At 42.3% G+C, this 26,769-nt stretch overlaps 2 protein-coding genes across 4 annotated transcripts in view; one reads left to right on the forward strand and one right to left on the reverse strand.

Annotated features, from left to right (window-relative positions):
• The window catches only part of LOC136432963 (adhesion G-protein coupled receptor G2-like), a 28,025-nt gene extending 9,789 nt beyond the window's left edge, over positions 1–18,236 (forward strand). For 2 of the 3 annotated variants that reach the window (XM_066424678.1, XM_066424689.1), the window contains exons 12-28: positions 128–311; positions 489–789; positions 1,088–1,313; positions 1,620–1,797; positions 2,229–2,378; positions 12,331–12,495; positions 13,341–13,490; positions 13,919–14,046; positions 14,244–14,377; positions 15,064–15,198; positions 15,360–15,429; positions 15,588–15,720; positions 16,148–16,298; positions 16,704–16,805; positions 17,068–17,190; positions 17,537–17,623; positions 17,997–18,236. In XM_066424678.1, the coding sequence (XP_066280775.1) occupies positions 128–311; positions 489–789; positions 1,088–1,313; positions 1,620–1,797; positions 2,229–2,378; positions 12,331–12,495; positions 13,341–13,490; positions 13,919–14,046; positions 14,244–14,377; positions 15,064–15,198; positions 15,360–15,429; positions 15,588–15,720; positions 16,148–16,298; positions 16,704–16,805; positions 17,068–17,190; positions 17,537–17,623; positions 17,997–18,109 (2,530 nt within the window). In that variant the 3' untranslated portion in view covers positions 18,110–18,236. The remainder of the gene's footprint in view (positions 1–127; positions 312–488; positions 790–1,087; positions 1,314–1,619; positions 1,798–2,228; positions 2,379–12,330; positions 12,496–13,340; positions 13,491–13,918; positions 14,047–14,243; positions 14,378–15,063; positions 15,199–15,359; positions 15,430–15,587; positions 15,721–16,147; positions 16,299–16,703; positions 16,806–17,067; positions 17,191–17,536; positions 17,624–17,996) is intronic. The other variant, XM_066424698.1, reaches the window with a different exon arrangement.
• A 944-nt stretch (positions 18,237–19,180) lies between these two features.
• LOC136432975 (protein shisa-4-like) lies at positions 19,181–22,179 on the reverse strand. Its single transcript, XM_066424709.1, has 4 exons — positions 22,047–22,179; positions 20,780–20,963; positions 20,405–20,505; positions 19,181–20,243 (listed from the first exon to the last, which is right to left on the reverse strand). The coding sequence occupies exons 1-4, from the start codon at positions 22,093–22,095 to the stop codon at positions 19,990–19,992; spliced, it is 588 nt and encodes a 195-aa protein (XP_066280806.1). The 5' UTR covers positions 22,096–22,179; the 3' UTR covers positions 19,181–19,989.
• Between the last annotated feature and the right edge of the window lie 4,590 nt (positions 22,180–26,769).

Genomic DNA, 26,769 nt, shown 5'->3' on the forward strand with positions numbered 1-26,769 from the left:
CCCCTCGCTCACCCACCCCCTCGCTCACTCATCCCCTCACTCACTCACCAACTCGCAACCCACTAGCTCAATCACTCACTCATTTCACTGGTTCGATACCAAAAGTGATAACTTATCTTCCCTACAGTTCGAAGGACGGATCTGGAGGTCCTGAGTGGGAAGAACCCGTCATCTATGACTGTCCGTACCACCCGGACTTCACCACAGGTGCGCCCCCCACCCCCATACAAACCACCTCAACCACCACCATCAGACTGCCCACAGCGCAGGCGTCAACAAGTGCCCCGGATGCCATATACACCACTGAACAGGTGGGTATTTCTTGTAAGGCTAGCGTGTCGGAGAGGTTGTCGGAAACATTCTTCTGTAGTAATGCTACTGTGTATTTTAGTCTATTCTCCATGATATTTCATTTCTTGTATGCTACAGAATAACATTTAAAAACCGGATGTTGATACTAATGCGTTTTGGCTTAAATCTGTGAACAGGAGAAGACAACAACAACAATAGTAACTACGGTGAAATCTGCTACAACGTTACCTACAACAGAAAACGTCACCCCTACAACTACAACAACAGCTACAACCACAGATGCTCCTACTACTACGGTTATGCCAACGGATCCGGAAATGACGACGGATGCTGATGTCCCGACAACCTATTTAGACCATATGGAACCGTGTCCAGAACACACCCCGTCGCCAGACAACCGACAACTCCCCACCCCCGGGGTGACCGTTCCCGCAGTCATTGTTTTGGAGGACCTAGTGATGTTCCAACCTAACACTGGTAGGCTGAGCTTTTGTGCGTTTCAAACTGTATGTGGTAACTTTATCATTTCAAAGACAACCCATCAGGATTTCAGCTACAAAAGCTACCAAAGTGTGAATAAACTCTACTTATAACTTACTAAACATTTTAAAAAAATGAAAATTGAGAAACATTTTACGAGTGTTTGATATATATAGATTAAGTGGAACAGATATTAACTAAAAGGCCGTAGTAGAAAAAGAACTATCTGCAGTCGTAACACTGAAAGATGGAAATAAGTGCCTTGATGCAAGTTCAATTGTCGTTTTACTCACAGAAAACGTGGACCAGATCTCGGCCCGTCTGTCCTCGTTGACTGAGCAGGCCGTGGAGTTCAGCCCGCGGGAGATAGAGAACGCCGTGGACACGCTGTCAGGCATCGTGTCGCTGGATGAACTGAGCGAGGAGGCGTCCACTAACGGCATCAAGACCGTCAGCAACCTGTTAGTCGCCATGGAGAGCAACCTGTTCGAGGCGGAGCTCAAATTCAACTCAACGAAAAAGTAAGTTCGTGCCATTCTCACGTAATTACGAAGTATGCAGTTGATCGATCCTGTCTGTCCGTCACAATTATAGGCTCGACCAATGAGAGAGTGGCTGCATATACGTCAATTGTGTGGTTTGTACTTTTTTACGGAAGTGAGTGTGTTATGGAATCGATCTATTGCGAACGAGTACACAAATGAGAACGAATTGCTAGAGACAAGAGAACAGAGAGAAATGTTTTGGGATAGTTGCAGACAACATCGATATCACTAAAAGATCATTCACTGCTCCGTCCTCAAAATGATTTTGGTTCTTTATCCCAGAATGCTCGACGCCGTGAGCGCTCTGTCCATGAAGGTGAACTTCCAGTCGGAAGTGTTTCGGGCCGTCTCGGAACACGTCGGCATCCTGGTGCTGAACCTGACGGCACCTGATGACGTCAACGGACTGCGGTTCTCCGAGATCGGCGCCAACATGACGGCGACGCTGTCTCAGGGACGGGTACGTATTACCTGTAACGGCGCGGTCACATTAGTCGTAGATCGTCGTTAGATCCTAATTTGTAAAATTCTCAGGCAGGCTCTGATAGAAATGGACACTGACAAGGCCTTGTTGGTGGTCGTCTCTGTTAAAGCTTGTCTGAAGATCCTGTGACAGCATTTTCTAAGCAAGACAGCTGAGCTTTGAAGGACACGTGCATTGCTATCCCAAGAATGCCCTCATTTTGCCATTTGCCACGACGGTCATGAAGTATCTGACCAAGTCCTGATATGATGGACACTATTTTTATAGCTTTTGACGCATTAGTGGACATTTGACATACAGACCTGTCAAATGAAGTGTAACATTTTAAGGTTTGGAGTCAAAATAGAGATCATCTGCCAACAAACCATATCTTACTTCTGTACGTTCTCAAACCTCTACACACTCAGGTTAAGATCCAGGAGACAGTCCCTGGTGCAGAGGAATTTGATGACATCACGGCATCTTTCGAGTTCCCAGCATCCCTAGTGCAGTATGCCAGGGCAATGGGCGAGTCCAGGATGCAGTTTGCGATATATCCGCATGGCAAAATATTCCAGGTTAGTAACTCGCTGTAAGATAGAAAGTGTAAAAAAGGTTTCATTATTGATAAAGATTACGTATCCTGTAGATCTTACCGCTCTATACTCTTCAATAACACTCTATCACAGACTTATGCTAGCCCCTAATGTATTAGTAATTAGTACTTTAAAGTTTCATATTATACCTTTCTTCAAAGTTGTACGATCATAATGTTTTATAGTTGTTGCCATACATTGTATGGCATCATTTCCGTGTCAAAATTACGTACGTAAAAAACGTCACGTTTTGGCGTTTATACGTGACGTATTGGGGGTCAATACGTCACGTATGAAAGGCCTACGTCACGTATGCCGGAACGTACGGATACGTGACATACATATGGTTTTGCAATTTCCGTGTCAAAATTACCTACATAAAAAAACGTACGATTTCTCGTCCAAACGTCACGTATAACAGGTCATACGTCACATAAGGCATATACGTCACGTACTAAACGTGACATACATATGTCGTGGCATTTTTAGATCAAAATATCGTATCTACGTAGACGTCACGTTTTGTGGTTATACGTTTCGCACATAAATGAGTTATGTTAACGTACCACGTTAACGTAACGGATGTAGGCCCTTTAAGTTATTATAACAAACAACGTTAACATAACGTAGTCGTAGTTATCATAACGCATTACGTTAACGTAACATAGTCATTTACGTTATCATAACGCAGAGCGCTAACGTAACGTACACTAGAGTGAACCTTTATTATAGGCGTGTTCTGTTTACGTCATTGGTTTATGTTGTGTATAACGTCTACGATAGACGCGTTCTGGTGACGTCATCAGTTTATGTTATGTACAACGTGTATGATAGACTTGTTCTTGTGACGTCATCAGTCCTTGTTTTGTAAAAGCCGCAGCACACAATGTATTAGTGTGGGTACAAAGTAGTACGGACACAATTTTTGATGCCTGGCTAGAATATCCTATGTGAGCATTAGCCAGATTTAAACTGTGCCGTGGGATATACTGTCTGAATTGATGAATTGAATTGTGAACCATTCTGTTCGTGTATATTCGAAAGTGCGCCATACTACGCGTCAACCCGTTCATTGAGTGAACTCAACAGATAGGCGATGCTCTTGTCGACTGTCCGCATCAAATCGTCGTCCAAATGCCCGAAGGTCGCGTACAGTCTTCCTATCCTCTGCCTCGTATTCGCTCAGACTTGACCACAAGCCCTTTGCGAAATCCTTCGAGCGGCTCTTGAAATGTAAATCCTCCAGGGAACGGGGAACTTTCTCGTCCCGGCGCAGAGAATCGCAGTGGACCTCGGAGCGTGCACGTCCGACCCGACACTTGCCAACGCCATGAGGTCCCTTGTGTCCCTTCACGGATAGAGAACAAGCACGACTGTGAGTACTTGGAACCTGCCATGATCCTAGCGCGATGCCGGAAGCGGTGACCTTGAAGGACGAAGACGAACACGAGCTGGAAAAACTTAAAATTTTAGAGAGAACGGACCGCTGTGGCCGGCACGCGCCCTGTGATCGCCGAGTAACTGTCGGCGGAAGTGGTCTGAGCGGAGATGAAGACGGGGGGGTCGGGGTACACGTGCTCAGGACCCGTATGTCGGGGGCGGAGCTTGACCACGGAGACCCCAGACTACGCGTCAACCCTTCCATGGTGATCAGCCATTGGTTGGAAATCAAGGTGGTCGTGAGCTCGCTGCTTGTGTGGATTACCGCCCAGCGGGCCGGGTGACAGTTTACAGTTCACCATACTTTCTGTAAAGACGAATTGCATTATCAGAATATGAATTTACATGAATGTTATAGCCGACTTGATGGATAAAATATGGGGAAGTATAGTAGAGCATTTGTCATCGATTGTGTGACTATTGTGACATTCGTCCCATTCTCATCCATTTGAAACCTGAAATTGTTGTCTGGCCTTGTTTGGATCTGAAATGTTTAGATTTATGTGGGTTAGGATATGGAGGGATCACTATGTACTTCTGTGGAATACTGCCATACGGAAATAATGTTTTGGTCTGTCTATTACAATGTAAAAGCAGTGATGGGCGATGGTTTTAATCCCATATATGACCGCGGCTACAAGTACCCGCGAGAACTAACAGACACAATATCTGCCCGTACACATCGATTGTACTCGAAGATTCCCTCTCATGAACTTTCCAAGCCCCTTTGTGTCGATTTTGTAGACACTCTGGCAGATCACACAACAAGGTGGTCTTTATACAACCATCAGAGAATCACACCTTTTTGTCTCCAATTGGCTTATCACAATACAAACTAATGCACTTGGTAGGGAGAGCGGCAAAAAAAAAACCCGGGACATTTGATATAAAGGTCACTATCTTCTACTCTCCAAGCAGAGGTTAGTGGGGCAGATCGTCACCGTTTTATCATATGCCCCGTAATTTAAGTTTGGATGGGGCTAGCGGACAAAAAACGGGGCATATGTTATGATAAAACGGTGACGAGCTGCCCACAAACCTCTGCTTGGAGAGTAGTAAGGGACAATTAGAGAAGCCCGCGGCCGTCGCTCAGAAAAAAAAAAGATCTTTCATTGCCTCCATTGCAGACTCCGCCCGGCCAAGGAGGTTGGTGAGGTTGTTTACTTTCAAGTTAAAGCTTTACTATTACATTTTTTTGTTATTGCTGGCCTTCTCGGTCTTCCCGGACAGCAATAAGAAGAAGAAAAATGTAATGGTAAAGCTTTAACTTAACAAAGAAAACAGCCGTAAGAGTCTGCAATGGAGGCTAGATCTTTCAACCAATATCGATCTTCTAGGAGCTCTTCACATCTGCTTTGAAGCCCAAGCATCTGCTTGGATCACAAATATCTGATGGATCCCAAATATCTGCTTGGAGCCACTACCATGTGCTTTTCTAGATAATTTTCCATTGCTCCCAAGCAGATCTATAGGTCCCAATATCTGCTTTGAGTCCCAACATCTGCTTTAAGCCTCTATTATCTGGTCGGAGCTCCAAACACCCAATGGAGCAGAACGAGAAAGGAAAAAGCCTCACTCAGAGTGCCAGCCCTTTTTAGCTTTCCACGTCCGCTCGCCACGACCCGCTACCTGGCTGAAAAAAAAGAGCTGACACTCAGCAAGCACTCAGGCTAGAAAGGCATATCTATATGTAGAAAGCACATGTTAGTGGCTCCAAGTATATGTTTGAGCTCCAAGCAGACCCTATTTCCATAGCCGACCCCCTTCATACAGCTGACTCATTTGGCCAATTTCTACTATTTTCCCAGCGACCCGCAGAGACTGATAGAGAAACTTTTATTGTGAGAACATTTACAAGGCTCAACCATAAAACCTCCTTGGTTCAACCAAGGCGCGAACCTCCCACTGGGACGTGCGCGGGTGACTGGGTTTGTGCCAGAAATCGGTCATAAAAAGATTAGTAACCCGGACATTCGTACGGCTGTTAACATTACCACGCGCGAGGAGGGGAGGCGACAATACAAAAGGTCACTATTGAATAGAAATATTCCGCCCTGTCTGAGTTATCGCACATCTTATAATTAGGTTGCAAAACATACTTCTTCTTCCAGTTTGATACGGTCTTCGCAACATATAGATCTGCTTGGAGATTATGGCACATCTATGATCTAGAAAAGAACATATTCCAAGCAGATGTTTGGGATCCAAGCAGATAGTTGGGATCAAAGCAGATGTTTGGGATCCAAGCAGATGCAGAGAGCTCCAAGGAGATCGATATTGGGTGAAAGATTTAGCCTCCATTGAAGACTCCTTCCGGCTATTTTCTTTTTCAAGTTTTACTATTACATTTTTCTTGTTGCTGTCCGGGATTAGGACCGGAATGCCAACAATAAGAAAAAAAATGTAATGATAAAGCTATAACATGAAAAAGAAAACAGCCGGAAGGAGTCTGCAATGAAGGCTATGAAATATATTTTTTCTGAGTGACGGCCGGGCTTCTTTGACTGTCTCTTACTAATCTCCAAGCAAAAGTTTGTGGGGGAGATTGTGACCTTTTTATGATCTTTTATCAAATGCCCCGTTTTTTGGCCCGCTCTCCCCACCAGATGCAAGTTCGTCCCATTCTCATCTATTTGGAACCTAAAATTATTGTCTGGCCTTGTTTGGATCTGGAATATATAGATTTATGTAGGATATGGAGGGATCACTATGTACCTCTGTGGAATGATATACGGTGCCTGGTCTCCCAGGGTAGGGAGTTTTGTATACGAGTACAATCTCTGTTGATCTATAAATGCTGGCACACGGAAGTAATTTTTTTTGTTCGTAACGGGCGGCGGTATCAACTCCCCTGTACTTTTATTATAGGCTCTACGAGCCTCTGCGGGTCGCTGGGAAAAGAGTAGAAATTAAATAGAGTCAATTATATGAAGGGAGTCGGCTACGGCCTATTGGACCCTCTCTCCATGATAGCGGACTCCATTCATACAATTGACTCTATTTGGCCAATTTCTACTATTTTCCCAGCGACCCGCAGAGACTGGTAGAGGCTAATAGACGGGTACACAGTATTCCAGGATAGGTCTAGCCGCAGTACACGGTCACCAAATCTGCCGTCGAAAGACCGAACGTCTTAAGTCTCCGGAGCATAAACATAAATTTGTTGGCCTTCTTGGTAAACTCGCAGACTTGTTTGTCCCATTTCAGATTAGACTGAAACCAGATTCCCAACACTTAAGCAGCGATCACTGCCAGAAGGGATCAGAAGGGGTTTGCCCCCGAGAGTTATGGGTGGAGGGGGGAGGTGGGCTCTTCATAAGACATAGTCAGCACCATACATTTCTTAGGGGTTTAAAGTTGCGCAGTGTTGGACCATACTTCAAGTGAATCCACTTGATCATAAAGGTATGACTGTTTGCGCACATATTTCCATCGATCGGCTAGACACTCTGACAGACCACACATGGTGGTCTTTTTACAATCTTCCTGTCATAAAACATCAGAGAGCCACACCTCTTTGTCTCCAGTAAATATCACAAACTTGCACCTGGTGGGGAGAGCGGGCCAAAAAAACGGGGCATTTGATAAAAAGGTCACAAACTCTCCACCAGCCTATGTTTGCAGAGTAGTATGCTAAGAGAAGCCCGGCCGTAACTTTCATAGCCTTCATTGCAGACTCCTTCCGGCTGTTTTCTTTTTCATGTTATAGCTTTATCATTACATTTTTTTTTCTTATTGTTGGCCTTCCGGTCCTAATCCCGGACAGCAACAAGAAAAATGTAATAGTAAAACTTGAAAAAGAAAATAGCCGGAAGGAGTCTTCAATGGAGGCTAAATCTTTCACCCAATATCGATCTCCTTGGAGCTCTCTGCATCTGCTTCGATCCCAAACATCTGCTTTGATCCCAACTATCTGCTTGGATCCCAAACATCTGCTTGGAGCCCAAACATCTGCTTGGAGCCCAAACATCTGCTTGGAATATGTTCTTTTCTAGATCATAGATGTGCCATAATCTCCAAGCAGATCTATATGTTGCGAAGACCGTATCAAACTGGAAGAAGAAGTATGTTTTGCAACCTAATTATAAGATGTGCGATAACTCAGACAGGGCGGAATATTTCTATTCAATAGTGACCTTTTGTATTGTCGCCTCCTCTCCTCGCGCGTGGTAATGTTAACAGCCGTACGAATGTCCGGGTTACTAATCTTTTTATGACCGATTTCTGGCACAAACCCAGTCACCCGCGCACGTCCCAGTGGGAGGTTCGCGCCTTGGTTGAGCCAAGGAGGTTTTATGGTTGAGCCTTGTAAATGTTCTCACAATAAAAGTTTCTCTATCAGTCTCTGCGGGTCGCTGGGAAAATAGTAGAAATTGGCCAAATAGAGTCAGCTGTATGGCTCTGAAATATGGGGTTCATTCAAAAGTTCAAATTCCTGTCCAATTGAATCAGTTCATTTAAAATTCTGCAAACAATCATTACGTGTACCTAGGTCTGCTTGCAGCCTAGCTGCAAGGGCGGAATTAGGAAGATACCCAATACAAGTGGATGCTTCGCTAAATGCCGTCAAATATTTCCTTAGACTTCGCCAAAATGTGTCAGCAGACAGTTTTCAAGCAGATGCTTTCTGCTGTCAGTTAGATCTAGACAAATCTGGTGTGAAATGTTGGGCGACAGGAATACGTAAGTCTTTAGAGGAGAGCGGGTTTGCTTTCTTATGGCACCTACCAATTTCATATAATTCAAATACGTTACAAATTGTTAGTTCCATTGGCCAACGGATAAAAGACATTTACTTCCAAACGTTTCTGAAAGAAATACATAACGACAACAAAGGTGGGGCTTCCAAAAATAAGTTAAGATCATATAGATTATTCAAAACTACTTAAAAATATCTAATTAATTCAAATATGAGGGTCAGGAATGCAGTCACAAGACTAAGAATCAGCTGCCACAAACTACATATTGAAACGGGAAGACATACCCGCACTCCTCTAGAACAACGATTATGTAAACATTGTACTTTGAATAGAGTAGAAGACGAATGTCATTTTGTGGTAGAATGTGTATTCTATACCAAAGAAAGAAATGAACTGTATAAACTTGTAGAAAACCTATTTCCCTACTTCACACATTTGAGTACTGTTCAAAAATTCATATTTCTTATGCGACTAGACAACCTCCCATTGAAAAACACGTCTGTTCTTTTATATCCACTATAACCGAAAAGCGAGGAGAAGTAGAATTTATTTAATGATAGTCATATTCTTTTGTATCCGCTAACTGTACTTGTATTATATTTTGTTGTGACCTGTACTTAGCTAAGTGTGGCAGAAATGTGCAATAAAGGTCTTCATTCATTCATTTATGAAGGAGGTCGGCTATGGAGATAGGGTCTGCTTGGAGCTCAAACATATACTTGGAGCCACTAACATGTGCTTTCTATATATAGATATGCCTTTCTAGCCTGAGTTCTTGCTGAGTGTCAGCTCTTTTTTTCAGCCACCTAGCGGGTCGTGGCGAGCGGACGTTAAGGGCTAAAAAGGGCTGGCACTCTGAGTAAACTTGTGCCTTTCTCGTTCTGCTCCATTGGGTGTTTGGAGCTCCGACCAGATAATAGAGGCTTAAAGCAGATGTTGGGACTCAAAGCAGATATTGGGACCTATAGATCTGCTTGGGAGCAATGGAAAATTATCTAGAAAATCACATGGTAGTGGCTCCAAGCAGATATTTGGGATCCATCAGATATTTGTGATCCAAGCAGATGCTTGGGCTTCAAAGCAGATGTGAAGAGCTCCTAGAAGATCGATATTGGTTGAAAGATCTAGCCTCCATTGCAGACTCTTTCGGCTGTTTTCTTTTTTAAGTTAAAGCCTTACTATTACATTTTTCTTCTTCTTATTGCTGTCCTGGAAGACCGAGAAGGCCAGCAATAACAAAAAAATGTAATAGTAAAGCTTTAACTTGAAAAAGTAAACAGCCTCACCAACCTCCTTGGCCGGGCGGAGTCTGCAATGGAGGCAATGAAAGATCCTTTTTTTCTGAGCGACGGCCGGGTCTCTCTAATTGTCCCTCACTACTCTCCAATCAGAGGTTTGTGGGGCAGCTCGTCACCGTTTTATCATAATATATGCCCCGTTTTTTGTCCGCTAGCCCCATCCAAACTTAAATTACGGGGCATATGATAAAACGGTGACGATCTGCCCCACTAACCTCTGCTTGGAGAGTAGAAGATTGTGACCTTTATATCAAATGTCCCGGTTTTTTTACCCGCTCTCCCTACCAGGTGCAAGTTTGTATTGTGATAAGCCAACTGGAGACAAAAAGGTGTGATTCTCTGATGGTTGTATAAAGACCACCTTGTTGTGTGATGTGCCAGAGTGTCTACAAAATCGACACAAAGGGGCTTGGAAAGTTCATGAGAGGGAATCTTCGAGTACGAGTACAATCGATGTGTACGGGCAGATATTGTGTCTGTTAGTTCTCGCGGGTACTTGTAGCCGCGGTCATGCATATATGGGATCAAAACCATCGCCCATCACTGCTTTTACATTGTAATAGACAGACCAAAACATTATTTTCGTGTGGCAGTATTCCACAGAAGTACATAGTGATCCCTCCATATCCTAACCCACATAAATCTAAACATTTCAGATCCAAACAAGGCCAGACAACAATTTCAGGTTTCAGATGGATGAGAATGTCACAATAGTTACACAATCGATGACAAATGCTCTACTATACTTCCCAATATTTTATCCATCAAGTCGACTATAACTTTCATGTAAATTCATATTCTGATAATGCAATGCGTCTTTACAGAAAGTATGGTAAACTGTAAACTGTCACCCGGCCCGCTGGGCGGTAATCCACACAAGCAGCGAGCTCACGACCACCTTGATTTCCAACCAATGGCTGATCACCATGGAACTGTTGACGCGTAGTATGGCGTCTCCGTGGTCAAGCTCCGCCCCCGACATACGGGTCCTGAGCGGGTCAGCACATGTTCCCCCCCGTCGGCATCTCCGCTCAGACAACTTCCACCCGACAGTCTCGGCGACCACAGGGCGCGTGCCGGCCACAGCGGTCCGTTCCCCCCCAAAATTTCAAGTTTTTCCAGCTCGTGTTCGTCTTCGTTTTAAGGTCTCCGCTTCCGGCATCGCGCTAGGATCACGGCAGGTTCCAAGTACTGTCGTGCTTGTTCTCTACCCGTGAAGGGACACAAGGGACCTCATGGCGTTGGCAAGTGTCGGACGTGCACGCTCCGAGGTCCACTACGATTCTCTGCGCCGGGACGAGAAAGTTCGTCGTTCCCTGGAGGATTTACATTTCAAGAGCCGCTCGAAGGATTTCGCAAATGGCTTGTGGTCAGGTCTGAGCGAATACGAGGCAGAGGATAGGAAGACTGTACGCGACCTTCGGACAGATGACGGTTTGATGCGGACAGTCGCCGATCTGTTGGGTCCACTCAATGAACGGGTTGACGCGTAGTATGGCGCACTTTCGAATATACACGAACAGAATGGTTCACAATTCAATTCATCAATTCAGACAGTATACCACACGGTACAGTTTAAACCTGGCTAATTCTCACATAGGATATTCTAGCCAGGCATCAAATATTGTGTCCGTACTACTTTGTGCCCACACTAATACATTGTGTGCTGCGGCTTTTACAAAACATAGACTGATGACGTCACAAGAACAAGTCTATCATACACGTTGTACATAACATAAACTGATGACGTCACCAGAACGCGTCTATCGTAGACGTTATACACAACATAAACCAATGACGTAAACAGAACACGCCTATTATAGAGGTTCACTCTAGTGTACGTTACGTTAGCGCTCTGCGTTATGATAACGTAAATGACTGTGTTACGTTAACGTAATGCGTTATGATAACTACGACTACGTTATGTTAACGTTGTTTGTTATAATAACTTGAAGGGCGTACAAACGTTACGTTAACGTGGTACGTTAACATAACCCATTTATGTGCGTAACGTATAACCCCAAAACGTGACGTCTACGTAGATACGATATTTTGATCTAAAAATGCCACGACATATGTATGTCACGTTTAGTACGTGACGTATATGCCTTATGTCACGTATGACCTGTTATACGTGACGTTTGGACGCGAAAACGAACGTTTTTTTTATGTAGGTAATTTTGACACGGAAATTGCAAAACCACATGTATGTCACGTATCCGTACGTTCCAGCATACGTGACGTAGGCCGTTCATACGTGACGTATTGACCCCCAATACGTCACGTATAAACGCCAAAACGTGACGTTTTTTACGTACGTAATTTTGACACGGAAATGATGCCATATACATTGCGCCGTTTACAATTGTCGTGCATTTAAGTTTTTCTTCTGCTATTGAACAAATTTCCTTTTATGCCTGAAGTGATAGGCCTATTGCACTATAAAGTAAATTCTCGTATCCAGACAAAATCCCAGTGTTTTCTCTATGCCTTTAGATATTAGAGCGCGCTGCGAAGGTGTCTCAGCTGGCGCACAACTCTGTAGAAGAGCCGGTCATCGACGGAGACCGACTCAACAGTCGGATTATCTCGGCAACAGTCGGACACCTCGAGCTGAAGGACCTGTCCGACCCCGTCAAACTGGTCTTCACACATGTCCAGGTGCGTTTCTACTCTTCTAGCCTCCTGTGCAGACATACAATGTGTCTTATATTCTTATGGCTTTTTCTTTCACTAGTTTGTCTGGCCAAGCTTAATCGGTAAGCCAATCCTATGATTAAGCTTTGCCATATTAGATCGCACAGGTCTACTACTATACATCACTAATCTCTAGTAGTGTAGACGAATAGTGTATAGAAGCTTCCGTAAATTAGAGGGCTTAAAAGTGCATTTCAATTTTTGAAGGGGAAGTGTCGTCCTCATAGTCAGTGTTAGTGTTTTGTACCCTGAAATCATTGACAAGCTTTTTTTTGCCGAGCTTCGTTCTTCTGATTTGTTCGATATTCATCACACAACGTGTCATGTACCGCCAGCTTAGTCTGGAATAGTCTTGCTAGATTTAGTCCTCTCCCAACTGTCCCTACTTAACTACAGAGTAGTGCCCGTTGAAGAGAACTGAGCTAACTAGAAAGGCGGTTGTATTTTGAAATTGAGTGCTCCCATTGGCTGTCACAAAAAACTCAATAAAATCACTTTAAAGGTCTACATCGGAAATTTTTTTGTAAAAGAACGCCTAAGGGTAATTGCCTAGTCTGCCTTTGTGCCAAATTTCAGGTCATTTGGTCTAAAAATGACAGAGATGAATCGATTTGAAGATTTGACAGGAGAAAGAGGAGGAAAAGAAGAAGAAGGAGGAGAAGAAACATGACAAAAACAATATGTTGAGCCCATACCTATGGGCTCAACATAACAACTGTGAACACTAAAAATACTGGATCCCATGCCATCTTTAGCCACAATTGCAAGTACATGTATTTGTAATTATCCCTTTTACTTGTTCCATACAGCACGGAGACAACCCTGAGTGCGTGTGGTGGGACATGAAGTATAACGGCGGGATGGGCGGCTGGTCGTCTGAAGGCTGCTGGGTAGACGTGACAGAAAACGGACAGACGGACTGTTACTGTGATCATCTCACCAACTTCGCACTGCTCATGGTAGGGAATTTAAGCCGGAACTAAGAATTTGATCTCGGTCTAATGAACAATATGTCTTTTCTCTATATAGGTTTTGACCAAAAACTGGACGGATAACGGAATGAAGTTCATAGATGAAGAACAAATTTTTCAATTTGTTTTTTGTTTGTTACCTTTTACATTATACGTTTACACGGTGCAATGATCCAATGATAATACGAGTTTGGTCGCCCAACCATCGCCAAGGGATCGTCATTTAGTTGGGGCTTAACATAAACGGACATCCTTTTAGTTCAATTGCCATGATAGGTTATTTAGTTATAAGCATTAGAAACGGTAGCCTTTGTTCACAGTCTGTTCTACAAATGTGTGATAACAAGACTTAAGCCAGTATTGTGTTATGAACTTTTTTGTCACATCATTTAACATTACTGTCTGTCCTCCATCAGGACGTATACGGTACCTCTGCCCGAGTGTCCAAGGGTCACCAGACGGCGCTGTCAATCATCTCCTATATCGGCTGTGGCGTGTCTCTTATCGGCATCTTCCTCAGCCTGCTCACCTTCGGGATGTTCAAGTACGTCTTTAGCATTTTCCGACATCACAGAACAGTGTAACATAGTCTTGTCTGGATAAATCACGCCTGTAGCGGCCCATCCAAATATGTTGGTCCATCTAGCCTCTAGCAGTAAGAGATTGCCTAACACACGTTAAGAATTGTCGTACATTTGACAAGTTAAAATCTTTATGGTCATATTTCTACTTTCTTCACAGGAAAGTCCGCCGTGAGACTCCTACTAAGATCCTGATTAACCTGTGCGTGGCCCTGTTCATGGTGAACGCACTGTTCGTCACGCTTACATCCATCCACGACCTGGGGATAGACGAGCTCTGTATGAGCTTCGCAGGTTAGTCGTGTGTTCCACCTGTCACATGTAGTATCAATTTCTCAGTCCTATCGTTAGTCACTGACGAAAGACTGTCTGAAACGTCTGACTGTTTCAAAATCTTATCCAGTTGCTTGAGTAATCATTTTTGGCGTAGTATCAATACTGTTACTAGATATGATATATATATATATATATATATATATATATATAAGCATTTGTATGAAAGCAGATTTAATTTATTAGTGTGGTGAGATAATAGTGGTGATATATAGATAGATATCGATATATATATATGAATAGTGATGACAGTCTTATTGCCAGAAAGTGTATTGCAAGTAGCAGGACAAAAACATAGAATGGCGAACAATATAAAATTTGACAACTTTAATTCAAATGCTAGACTCTAAAACTTAACCTGGCTTCTAGTAGGTTTTCCATTTGTTACACAAAAGTCTAGTATATGCTAGTTATATTTTTATAATTGCTAAGTAACAGATACATATTGTCTATTACAAATGTAATCATATAAGATATCACTAAAATACGATTAGTCTTCATGATTATTGTTACAGAGAAATGCTCATTTTACAATTCATTACACAATGTCTGCTCTCGATGTCATGATACAGAGCCTAAGGTTAACGATTTATCGTGTAATGGTACAAGAGTTGGGGAATGACAGTGCTGACCCCCATCTTCCACAGTACTGATGCACTACTTCCTGCTGGCCGCTATGATGTGGATGGGTCTGGAGGCCCTGAACATGTATATCGCCCTGGTCAAGGTCTTCAACACTTACTACAAACGCTTCATGTTCAAGCTGGCCCTTGCTGGATGGGGTAAGTCAAGTAGACTTCAAATTGATAGAATTCAACGGTACCAAATATATGAATATTGATGATAACTGATATTTTGGAATAGAAAAACTGTTGTTCAAAATAACATGTTTGTGATTACCTCATATCATTTCTCTAAACTCTCTCCTCCACATTCTATGTAGGAATCCCGGCTATTGTTGTGGGCATCACCCTGGGTATCGACCACAAAAGCTACGGACCCTATGAGGGCATGTAAGTATTTACAGCGACTTCGTTGTACATTGTATACATGTATGGTTTTAACTTGTAGTAGGTAAATTACACTGTGTATCCACCAAGCGTAGATGGCATCGCTGTTTTTGTTTATTCAACAACATAACGTTCACTTACCACGAAATGCCTTTGTGCAGTTGCTGGTTGTCCCGCTATGCGTTCCTGGGAGCGTTCCTCGCGCCTGCGCTCTTCATCATCATCGTCAACTTCATCATCTTCACCATGGTGATCCGCACCATCGTCGGACTGGAGGACCAGAAGAAACTTAAGGTCAGCAGCTCATCTTCAGGCAATCCAATAGATCATTTCATCTTCTTATTGTAACTTAGTTATTGGATAATTTTCCGTGCTCACATGAGCTACCAAACGACCTGGCTGAACTGCTCATGTCATCAAAGATGAACATGTTTCACCCTTTTTCCAGTGTTCTTTTTATCATTATTGATTTTTAACAGTTACTAATATTATCATGTCCACAACACGAGATATAAAACCGGAAGTCCTGCTGCATTGCCATGGAAAGGCGCCAGGGGGCCGTAGTTTCTTCATTTTGTCAGCACCTACCAACATACAAAATGTCATACAGATCCATCCACAACGTCTTGAGTTATGCTGTTCAAAAACCAGATAAACACAAACTCGACACATCTTCTTGGCGAAGGTAACAAGTTTGTGCATTATATAACTGTCATTGCAGAAATCGACCAAGACTGACACGGCCACCAAGCTGAAGGGTGCTGTGGGACTGTCCATCCTCCTGGGTCTGACCTGGGCACTGGCTATCTTCGCCATCCGGGAGGCAAACGTCGTCATCAACTACCTGTTCGCCATCTTCAACTCTCTACAGGGTAAGAGATTAGATGAACTCCTCTCGAACCTGTTTGGAATCACTGATAACTACCAGTAGTCCTTTATGCAGTTACTGTGTATTTCTTCATTACACAGCAGGAAAATCGCTTGGCCGACGAGTCTGTAAGCTCTGGTTGACACTTTAAATTTGGACAGTACGTACTCCGCCAGTTTACTCTCTATTATTGCGTGATTCTTAGAGATAGGCCGATGTTCCCAGACCCCCCCCCCCCTCCGTCCAACGTGATTGAATAGATTTTTAGGTGAGAAAATACGCTCGAGACTGCCGATCAGCAAATACAGCCGAAGCTCAGTGGCTGTATGATAAGGGTCTTAAGGCAATATTTCGCTTGATAATAATATTTTGGCATTGCAATGACATGTTTGTCTCATCTTCCCCCAAGGTCTCTTCATCTTCGTCTTCCACTGCGTGATGAAGAAAGACGTGCAGAAAAACTGGAAGAGGTTGATCCCCTGCTGCCCCAACCCTCCCCCGGGAAGTACAGGTACGGACACACCTACAATTCTGAGTCGATAACATTGCGACACAGGGAATTAACGTTGACGAAGAAGCTTGATTCGCCATTTTGTTACTGAGACACTATAACTTGTTTATAAATATTTTGTCTTATTTAGTCATTTTCAAGAACAACACTAAGCCTTACAAGCCAAAAATGAAGGTGTCGGAATCTACACATACGCTAAACGCATACGGAAAACTGTGAAATGTCAAATCATTCCCGTTAACATGCTTTATGTTCTACCCAGTATATGTAAAAACAGCACCAATACGAAATCAAATGCTCTGGACCCCCTCCGCTATCTCCATTGATGTGAAGAGCACGGAATGTCCATCCTCACGAAATCACTCACCCTTCCCAGTGTTTGAAGGTACCCGTTTGAAACTAAAGTCATCTGGTTGTGCTGTGGGTGTGCCGCTCTAGCTGCTCCTCCTTGCGACGAACTTCCTCCTTGCAGCTGATGAGAATCTATGAACTTTGCATCTTTTGGTCTTGCTGAAGTTTGGTGTGATGGTGGTTTTCTAAACCTCTTTCTGTCTTTACAAACCAGCATCTACAACAGCATGGAGAATACCACATTGCATTAGAAGATGTGCTGTGCTTTGTATATTAAACGCTTAAGATTTTCCTTTCTCAGCCTGGTTGGTGTTTCTCACGCTGTTTGGTTAGGGCCGGCAAATTTTTCTCTATGTACTTCAACTGTTCGTTTTCTTCAGCTTGGAGTACTCGCAGCCACATGAGAGCCAACAGGACAAGGAGCTCCCCAGTCAGCAACGGATCCATGGTTCGCAAGTTCTCACAGAGTAAGTGTACGTTCAATATTTTAGGAGATTTTGTTCATCCACAATCATGGGAAATATATTGTTGTGAAGACGGGGCCCTATGTATACCTACATTTGTTTCATTTTTATAAACGTTTGTAGCTAGTAACATTCAAAGATATGCAATGGAGGTAAACAACTAGTTTTAATATCCGACACAAATTTTATGACAATTTTATGTTGTTGTTTCTATTAACGGGTTTACACAGTGCAAGGCCACATTAAACACTTCTGAGCACTGAACTAACATAATACTAAAGCAGAATCTCTTGCACCTTAGTCAGAAGCATCACGTTGCGAATTCCACTAACGTTAATTGTGGTCGCAAGCACTTATTTTTTATTACTTCCTACAGGCGAATCAACCACCAGCCTGGCTAAGGACAAGCGAGAGATCGCGGAGACCGGGTTGTATAACGAGGCCTACCAGTACGCTCCCGAGGCCTTCAATCCACTGGCGCGAATCTAATCACTTTAAACCTGAGGCTATTGACAGGATGATCCTGTCAGCAGTGCATTTTTTTCTACCGCTGGAAGGATGATCCTAGCCAATTCCTCACTTTAAAGCCATAGTATATTCTAACCCCCCCCCCCCCCCCAATATTTGTATAAAAAGCAGTATTTGTTTTCAAAGGTTTTGGCACAACAGCAAATTGATTTAGCTCTGTTGATAAGCATGAGTACAGCTTTGCTGTAGGGTTTGGTATCTATCTTTTTCGAAATTTATAATACTGGCCTATTACAGTGGAAAAGGGAATGCGAATAAAACTGGTCGTATTAAAAAGATACTAGTACTGTTCTACCTAAACCGAAAGATGATGGCATAGATAAAGATTGAAGTTTGAGTTAGGGTACTATGGTATACTTTGTATCCTGATATTTGCATATCGATTATAAAATAGTTTGTTGTAAGGAGTTAAGTGAGTGCCACATTATGCATGTTACATGGAAAGCTGGTTATTTCTGGTAAGAATATGGAGGCATTTGCTTTGTAAGAAGAGAGATTAAAGCCTAAATTGTACATATTTGACAGGCATACTAAAGAAGGCTATTACATGTAAAAAGATTTAAAGTGAGCATATACGTTATACTTCATACACTAATTTACTAACATTTATGATATATAATCAGATGTAATACGGTATGGATATCTCATTTTATAGAGAACGAATTGTAACTTTTTAACTGGCGACAGTTGTTCATTTTAAACAAAATTATGCTCTTTTCTAACTCTAAACTTTGAGGTAATCAATTCATAATTCTAATAAGATAAAAATGTATTTAACATATTGCTTTTAAGTGAGAAATGTGATTATAGGGGGTGTTGATTATTCCTAAGCTTTTAAATCTATTTGTTGCTGTCAAGTTAATTACCTATTTGATTGAGTGAATTGTTTGTCGTTCACCACAGTGCCTTACGTTGCAATGATGTGACTATTTTGGTGAATAATTAGATATAGGTCTAACTAGACTAAGACGAATTTTAGCTCTTCGAATTTTTTTGCAATAAAGACGATAAATTTACTAACATAGATATTCCTTGCCTTGTGCAATCTTTATTGCTCGACGCAGCATTAATGTTTTCTAGACAAGAGCATGGTTTTACCATCGTTCAACAATGAAAGGTAGACCCTAATTTTCGTGATGTCTGATCATGTCCAGCTTTCTAATTCGAGCTCCAATTATAAAATTCCCTTTTTTAGTATTTGCATATTGTCTTTATGACTGAGGTCGTCTTTATTCGCATGATTGGTGTCTATTCCATTTCCCTGATGTGCAGAACACGAAAGATATGAAAACCGGAATTCCTGCTGCAAAACTGCTAGGTGAATTGCAATCTAATAATTTCTTCAGTTTGCCAACAACTACGAACACTAAATATCATCGATATTCATCAAAAACGTTTGAAAGTGATGCTGTACACAAACACACAAACAGCTCGAAAAGATTACCATGTCCCTGCAGACCTAGGAGTGTAGAATCATACCAACAACCCACATCACTAACAACAGCATTTCGATGCAATGATACATTTCGTAGCCTAATTTGATGTTAAGTGCAGTTCGATTTGATTCTGTTTGTGCCTATAAACCGATGATAGTGACAGCCAATGATGACCAAATAGGAGCATTAGACAAGCATCAATGTAAAAATGATTCTAGTTCCTAAAACAACACGTATATTCATGTCTATGTGGTAATTCGTAAGCTCAATAAAACATCCAAAATTCTTTTTTTGTTATTCAAAGAAGAAAAGACAAGTGAACACAGTAGCACCGCACTAATGATCATACAATATGATTATGTTAACGGTATAGATCTGGCACTCTGTTATATGGTATGAGATATCTCAAAACTGCTGCTTCACTGGATATCCAGCTGGTCCACCAGGATACGCCGGAGGATACGCAGCGTCTCCTCCAGGGTAGGGCGGGGGAGAGGCGACAAACCCTCCCGGGGGAGGCTGTGGGTAAGCCGCTGGAGGAGGATGGGGGTATGCCGTTGCGCCGCCTGACGGAGATGGGAGGTACGACATGGCACCTGTGGGGTACTGAGTCTGCTCCTGGCCGGGGTATGGCACCGTCGTTGTCGTCTGCCGATGGTCTACGGGAAGAATATATGTAACACTCTAATAAATGCACTGAGTTGGAAAAAGAGAACAGGCTGGTTTGACCACAAACCAAGCGCGCCTACCCTACATAAAGAAATTATTGATAAAAAATGATTAAATAAAAAAAGCAGACGTACAACAACAAACATCTTACTTCTCTGCCGTAGTTGTTTAGCCCGGCAGCAGTATCCTATGGCTATCAGGATGAGCAGGAATCCGCCTACAGCAAGGCCCACTCCCACCTTACCACCGACACTACGGGAACATGTTATTACGCAAAATTAGATACGATACAGATGTACAAATTAGTGCACACGACATGTCATTAGGTTATGCTGTATAAAGCATGGTTACAGTGCAACAGTCTCAATTTCAATGGGATTCTTGTGTAAACATGCATTTTAGTATGGTTGATTATTACCACGAAAAGACAGACAACATTTTTCTAGTACAACTGTGGCAACCAAAAACGAAGATGCGGTGACAGCGTACGATATTGATATCAGTTACCACGGTAAAACGTTCTAACCTGAAGCCGTAGTATCGGTGACAGGCACCGTAGACCTTGTCCCAGCAGTCGTCGCAGCAGTACTTGTTCCTGCTGGTCCCACAGCAGTAGATATCATCATGGTCATCATGATGGTCTGGACAGTTGAATCCGCTGTGATATATCCCATCCCATCCTCTGTAGCTGCTACACCATTCAGCATCACCTGATGGAGGAAGAAATAAAACAATCTAAAACTTGACGTGTACATCCGTTCCCTGTTGCAGTGTATATATGTAAATACTTTAATTGTGTTTGGGAGCGTATCTATAAGAAGCGACACCTGTGCTGCAGTGAACCAGTCAGAATTGCGCTGAGGAAAGGGACAGATGGTCACCGAAACGTCGGTTGAATAAACCACTTGGTTATGTACAAAGAGCCTTTTTATACGTGTACATGTATGGGAATTCATCACTTTATATGCGTTGACTTGACACTGTAGCTAGCTCGGGGTGTGTTTCTACGAAAAAAAAGTATTCATTTCCGTGTAATCGTGTTGTTGCACCGACATTTGCCGGTCACGTAGTTAATGATAAACAGGATAATCAGACATAGTACAAAATACGCACTGTTAAACAAACAGTGTCTCTGACTACCAGGTACGGAGAGAGGGTGTGTTGAGGCAGTATACATGTACAATAAACACTGTGGTTCGCGAGAACTAGATCATAAATCGTCACTTCTGAACATTATAGTTCTTTTTACAGGACGATAGACATTTTGGAAAAGAACCCTGTCATTGGAAACGTATTTTCAGACATAGATATTCCGCTGATTTTTAGATGTAAGCATGGCAACTGAAACATTTTCTTTGAGACAGATTGACTATAGAGCAAGCAGAAACAAGGGGCCAATGTAACACCAGTATTTCAATAGATAGGACATATTTGGTAAAAGTGTGTTTTGTGGTTAAAAATCGCACTTCCTGTTCACGTGCAGGGTCGATGGCTTGTCAGTTCCGATCTATCGGTCCTTTTCGGAGCCCTACATTCACATTTCAATTCACAGTTCCCTGTAGGCCCATTATTAGCCGTCGGTTCCGAGTTTGTATACGTAGGACACATAAACTTCTCTAAAATCATAGGGATACGTAGGTACGTGTTGATGGCTCAATCCGGTTTGTGATTATAGGAAATACGTGTATTCCATCATACACCACAAATATGATGTTTACGTATGGTTAAAATATAAATTTGATATGGATACTTTGGAAACGTTGATTAATTGTTGTAAAGAAGGCACAAATTACCTGGTGTGACGCTAACTGTCAGCACAAACATCACCAGACACAGGAACATGGTAAAGCTGTTGTTGTTGTGACGCAGTTAACTAAGCACTTCTGTCAGTTCTGCTTCATACACCCTATAATGGCGTCATTTGACGACGCCACTTACGGCAAGGGGGTAGTGTAAATTCTTGAATCAGCTTATTTCAAACCACGCGGTTTAGTAGAAAATTCGTTACTGTATAGTAGATAACTGTCTTCCAATATGTACAAAGGTACTGTCTATGTAGTTTCAATGATTTTGCTGCCATATCTTTGAATTTTAGGAACGGTCCCGGTTGTGATTTTTACTTGGGTGAGACTTTACTTAATGATTAGCCAATGTATCCGTAAGGTTGTTGTTTACGTCACAAGCTGTAAAACCATGTCACTAATATCTTGCCGTTCCACTTTGTATTTGTATATTTCTTCTGTGAGACATGTTTTTTGATCTTATTGATAAGTGAACGACTACACTCAAACTTCAAAGAAGACTTTGATTACTAAAACGGTAAACGCCACACGAAAAACTGCAGCTGTAGTACTGCCTAGTCACGCTAGGATTTAGGACTTATAGATAAGCTGGTCACGTTCTGAGTAGCGACGCAATGCTCTTGCTTTGCCGCCAATTTGACCTTAGAACTACAGACGAATTGGTTGCACATCTATAAGTACACAATGATGAGTTGGCTGTAAGGGTATTGGGTGGCTCTCTAAGCATCTGTTAAAGTTATCAATATTACTCTGAATCTGGAAGCGAAAGAAGACTAGAGATAAATATTAGCTTGTTCAGCAAATATGAACAGGTTTGCGTTTCAGTGTAACTAATGTGGGGGGAAATGAACATAACTAGAAAGGTAACAGTTGTAAAGTAAATAGTTAAAATACGTCATATTTCACTTCATCTCTATCCCCTGCAAAATCTTAAAAACTGACTGTTCTGAAATGGAATATTTTTGTAAAACCCACCCCCTTGGGAGAATGTACTTTTCCGATGGTACCTTCAGTTGAAAAGAACATTTTCACTAAAACCTTCTGCATAATTACCCCACTTTTGAATTTCACGTAAGAAAGAAGTGGGGTAAGTTTGGGTCCCTTAGCAGCTTGCTACGGAACTGCAGGGTGTTTTTGTTGAGAAATCTTTCAAACAGGATTGCAGAATACAGTAACGATATATTACCATGCAATATGGTGTGCAGGAAGCTTAGACAAAGATGTGCATTATTTGAAAAAGCTGTCATCTGCGCTGCATGGTGATTTGTGAAGTGAATCCGTCACTATTGCCCTTAATCCGTTATCATAAACATTAACATGTCAGCAGAGACCCAAGTCTGTCACCCTTGCCCCTTATCTGTCACGAAAGCCTTTAATCCCTCAGCGTTGCCCTTATCCTGTCATCATAGCTCTTAATCTCTCACCATCTTCCTTAAACCGTCACCATAGCCCTTAATCCGCGACCTTTGCCCTTAATCCGTCACCACAATCCTTAATCCGTCGCCCTTTTACTTAATCTGTGATCGTTCCTCTTAATCCGTCATCCTTGCCCTTAATCTGTAATCATTTCCCTTAATCCGCCATCCTTACCCTTAATCTGTCAACTTAGTCCTTAATCCGTCACCATTTCCCTTGATCTGTAATCGTTTCCCCTAATCCGCCATCCTTACACTCAATCTGTAATCATTTCCCTTAATCCGCCATCATCACCCTTAATCCGTCACCTTAGTCCTTAATCCGTTACCCTTTCCCTTAATCTGTACTCATTTCCCTTAATCCGCCATTCTTACCCTTAATCCGTCGCCTTAGTATTTACTCCGTTACCCTTTGCCTTAATCTGTACTCATCTCCCTTAATCCGCCATTCTTATCCTTAATTCGTCACCTTAGTCCTAAATCCGTTAACCTTTCCCATAATCTGTACTCATTTCCCTTAATCCGCCATCCTTACCCTTAATCTGTCACTTTATCCTTTAATCCGTCACCCTAGCCCTTAATCCGTTGCCCTTGACCTTCATCAGCCATCCTTCCCCTTAATCCGTCACCATCACCCTTAAACCGTCACCATAGCCCTTAATCTGCAACCTTTGCCCTTAGTCTGTCACCACAATCCTTAATCCATCACCTTTTCACTTAATCTGTAATCTTTCCTCTTAAATCCGTCATCCTTACTCTTAATCTGTACTCATTTCCCTTATTCCGCCATCCTTACCCTTAATCCGTCGCCTTAGTCCTTAATCCGTTAACTTTTCCCATAATCTGTACTCATTTCCCTTAATCCGCCATCCTTACCCTTAATCTGTCACTTTATCCCTTAATCCGTCACCCTAGCCCTTAATCCGTTGCCCTTGACCTTCATCAGCCATCATTCCCCTTAATCCGTCACCATCACCCTTAAACCGTCACCATAGCCCTTAATCCGCGACCTTTGCCCTTAATCCGTCACCACAATCCTTAATCCATCACCCTTTCACTTAATCTGTAATCTTTCCTCTTTAATCCGTCATCCTTGCTCTTAATCTGTAATAATTTCCCTTAATCCGCCATCCTTACCCTTAATCCGTCGCCTTAGCCCTTAATCCGTTACCCTTTGCCTTGATCTGTAATCATTTCCCTTAATCCGCCATCCTTACCCTTAATTCGTCAACTTAGCCCTTAATCCGTTACCCTTTCCCATAATCTGTACTTATTTCCCTTAATCCGCAATCCTTACCCTTTATCTGTCACTTTATCCCTTAATCCGTCACCCTAGCCCTTAATCCGTTGCCCTTGACCTTCATCATCCATCCTTGCTCTTAATCCGTCTCCGTAACCCTTAATTTGTCACGAAAGCCTTGATCCCTCACAGTGGTTGCCCTCAATCAGACACCCTTGCCCCTAGTCCGTCGCCATAACCCTTAATCCTTCACCATAGCCGTTAATCTGTCACCCGATAATCTAATCCGTCACCTTTTCCCTTAATCTGTCATCCTTACCCTTAATCCGTCACCATAACCTTAAGCATAACCCTAGCCCTTAATCCGTTACCCTTGCCCTTAATCCATCGTCAATGTTACATCTTGTTCTGACCAAATTTTAGGTCTTTTAGGCAATATAGTATATAGATATAGACCACAAATGGTATGACATGTTAGCTAAGTTGGGATGGTGCCATTGTGATGGGAACTTTGACTGGGTATCAATTTTAAGCCCTGTTTCCGAGGCTTAATGACTTCTCCAGGCACAGCAACATGGATGCACCCATGGGAGTATCAGTTACAGGGTACTCGTCTGGTTGGCGTCACAGTCTAGTACCGTGGCCACAGTGTCTAGACGTATGAGAACAAAGGGCATTTCTTGTGTTAGAAAACAACTCATTTCTAGCGATAATATGGAGATTTCTAACCTCTAATCGAAAGTTGTGACAACATGGTGAGCAAGAAGGGATGTATCACCCCCATGTCAGCAGTGGAAACAACAACGGGGAAGCACGGCCAGAAGAGACTGAAGAATATGGACTGTTTGAAAAAAGCAACACCAGACGTTTGTTCATTAATCTCCAAGGCAGGACAAGTTTTTGCACGTTCCGCAGACAGGACTCGACTATGGAAATTTAGATTCTGAGACTGGAAGGACAAATAACACCATAGCCGGTCTGTACAGAACCAAGGTAAGAGGCGTCTGTTTCTGTTTTTGTGCAGGTAGGTCTTTTCAGTTTTTATGTTAACGTTACGCTTTCGTGGTCATTTCAGATACCTTTCCTGGCAAGGTAGAGATTTCGGCAAGTAGCCATTTTCGAAACCATCTCGACGTATGTTTGATATTCAGAATGGCTGTTAAAAGTGTTAATGAAACTTTTTAGGTTTGATGAAAAATGAGCAATTCGTTTTTGGTAGAGTCGGAGTAACGGAGACTACCTTCAAGTTAGTTCATGGTATCTTAACTTAGCAGCCTAGAATTTAGAAATACGTCGCATTCATCCACGTTTCAAAATCATGTGCCATACAAACGTTGAAATTCCAGAACTAATTCTAGCATGTGGCATGTCCACGTATAAGAACTAATTCCAATACAACTTATTTGTACACGTTTCAAAATCTACATCCCCGACAAAGGTAGACTGTTACAGTAGAAAAACTACCAAGGTAGAAAAGAATAATACGTCGCACTCGTCCACGCATGAAAATCATACGCCTGACAGATGTAGAAATTCCAAAACTAATTCCAGTACATCTCACCCCCGACAAATGTAGCATTAACCGGAGAAAAAGTACAAATGTACAAAAAACAGTACGTCCCATCGTCCACGTATGAAAACCATAAATCAAATGCCCGAAAATCGTAGAAATGCAATTCTAGTCCATCTTTTTGTCAAGTATGAAAATGTGCATCCCCCCCCCGACAAATTAATAATAAAATTAGTTGTGTAGTTAGAAAAAATAATACGTCGCATGTATCATCCACGTATTAAAATTTTACGCCTGACAAACGTAAAAATTCCAAAACTAATTCCAGTACATCTCATTTGTCCACGTTTGAAAACCTCAACCCCCGACAAATGTAGAATTAGCTGAAGATAAATTAAAAATGTAGAAAAATGATACGTCGCATTTGTCCACGTGTAAAAACCATAAAAAACTAGAAAGGCAACATTTGCGGGAGCAAATGCAACATGTTTCGCCCATTTCCCTCCCCACGCAAAAAGCGACTGTGGCATAGAGGCTAACGTTTGTTGT

The sequence above is a fragment of the Branchiostoma lanceolatum genome, chromosome 1 (assembly GCF_035083965.1).
Source record: "Branchiostoma lanceolatum isolate klBraLanc5 chromosome 1, klBraLanc5.hap2, whole genome shotgun sequence".
NCBI lineage: Eukaryota > Metazoa > Chordata > Leptocardii > Amphioxiformes > Branchiostomatidae > Branchiostoma > Branchiostoma lanceolatum.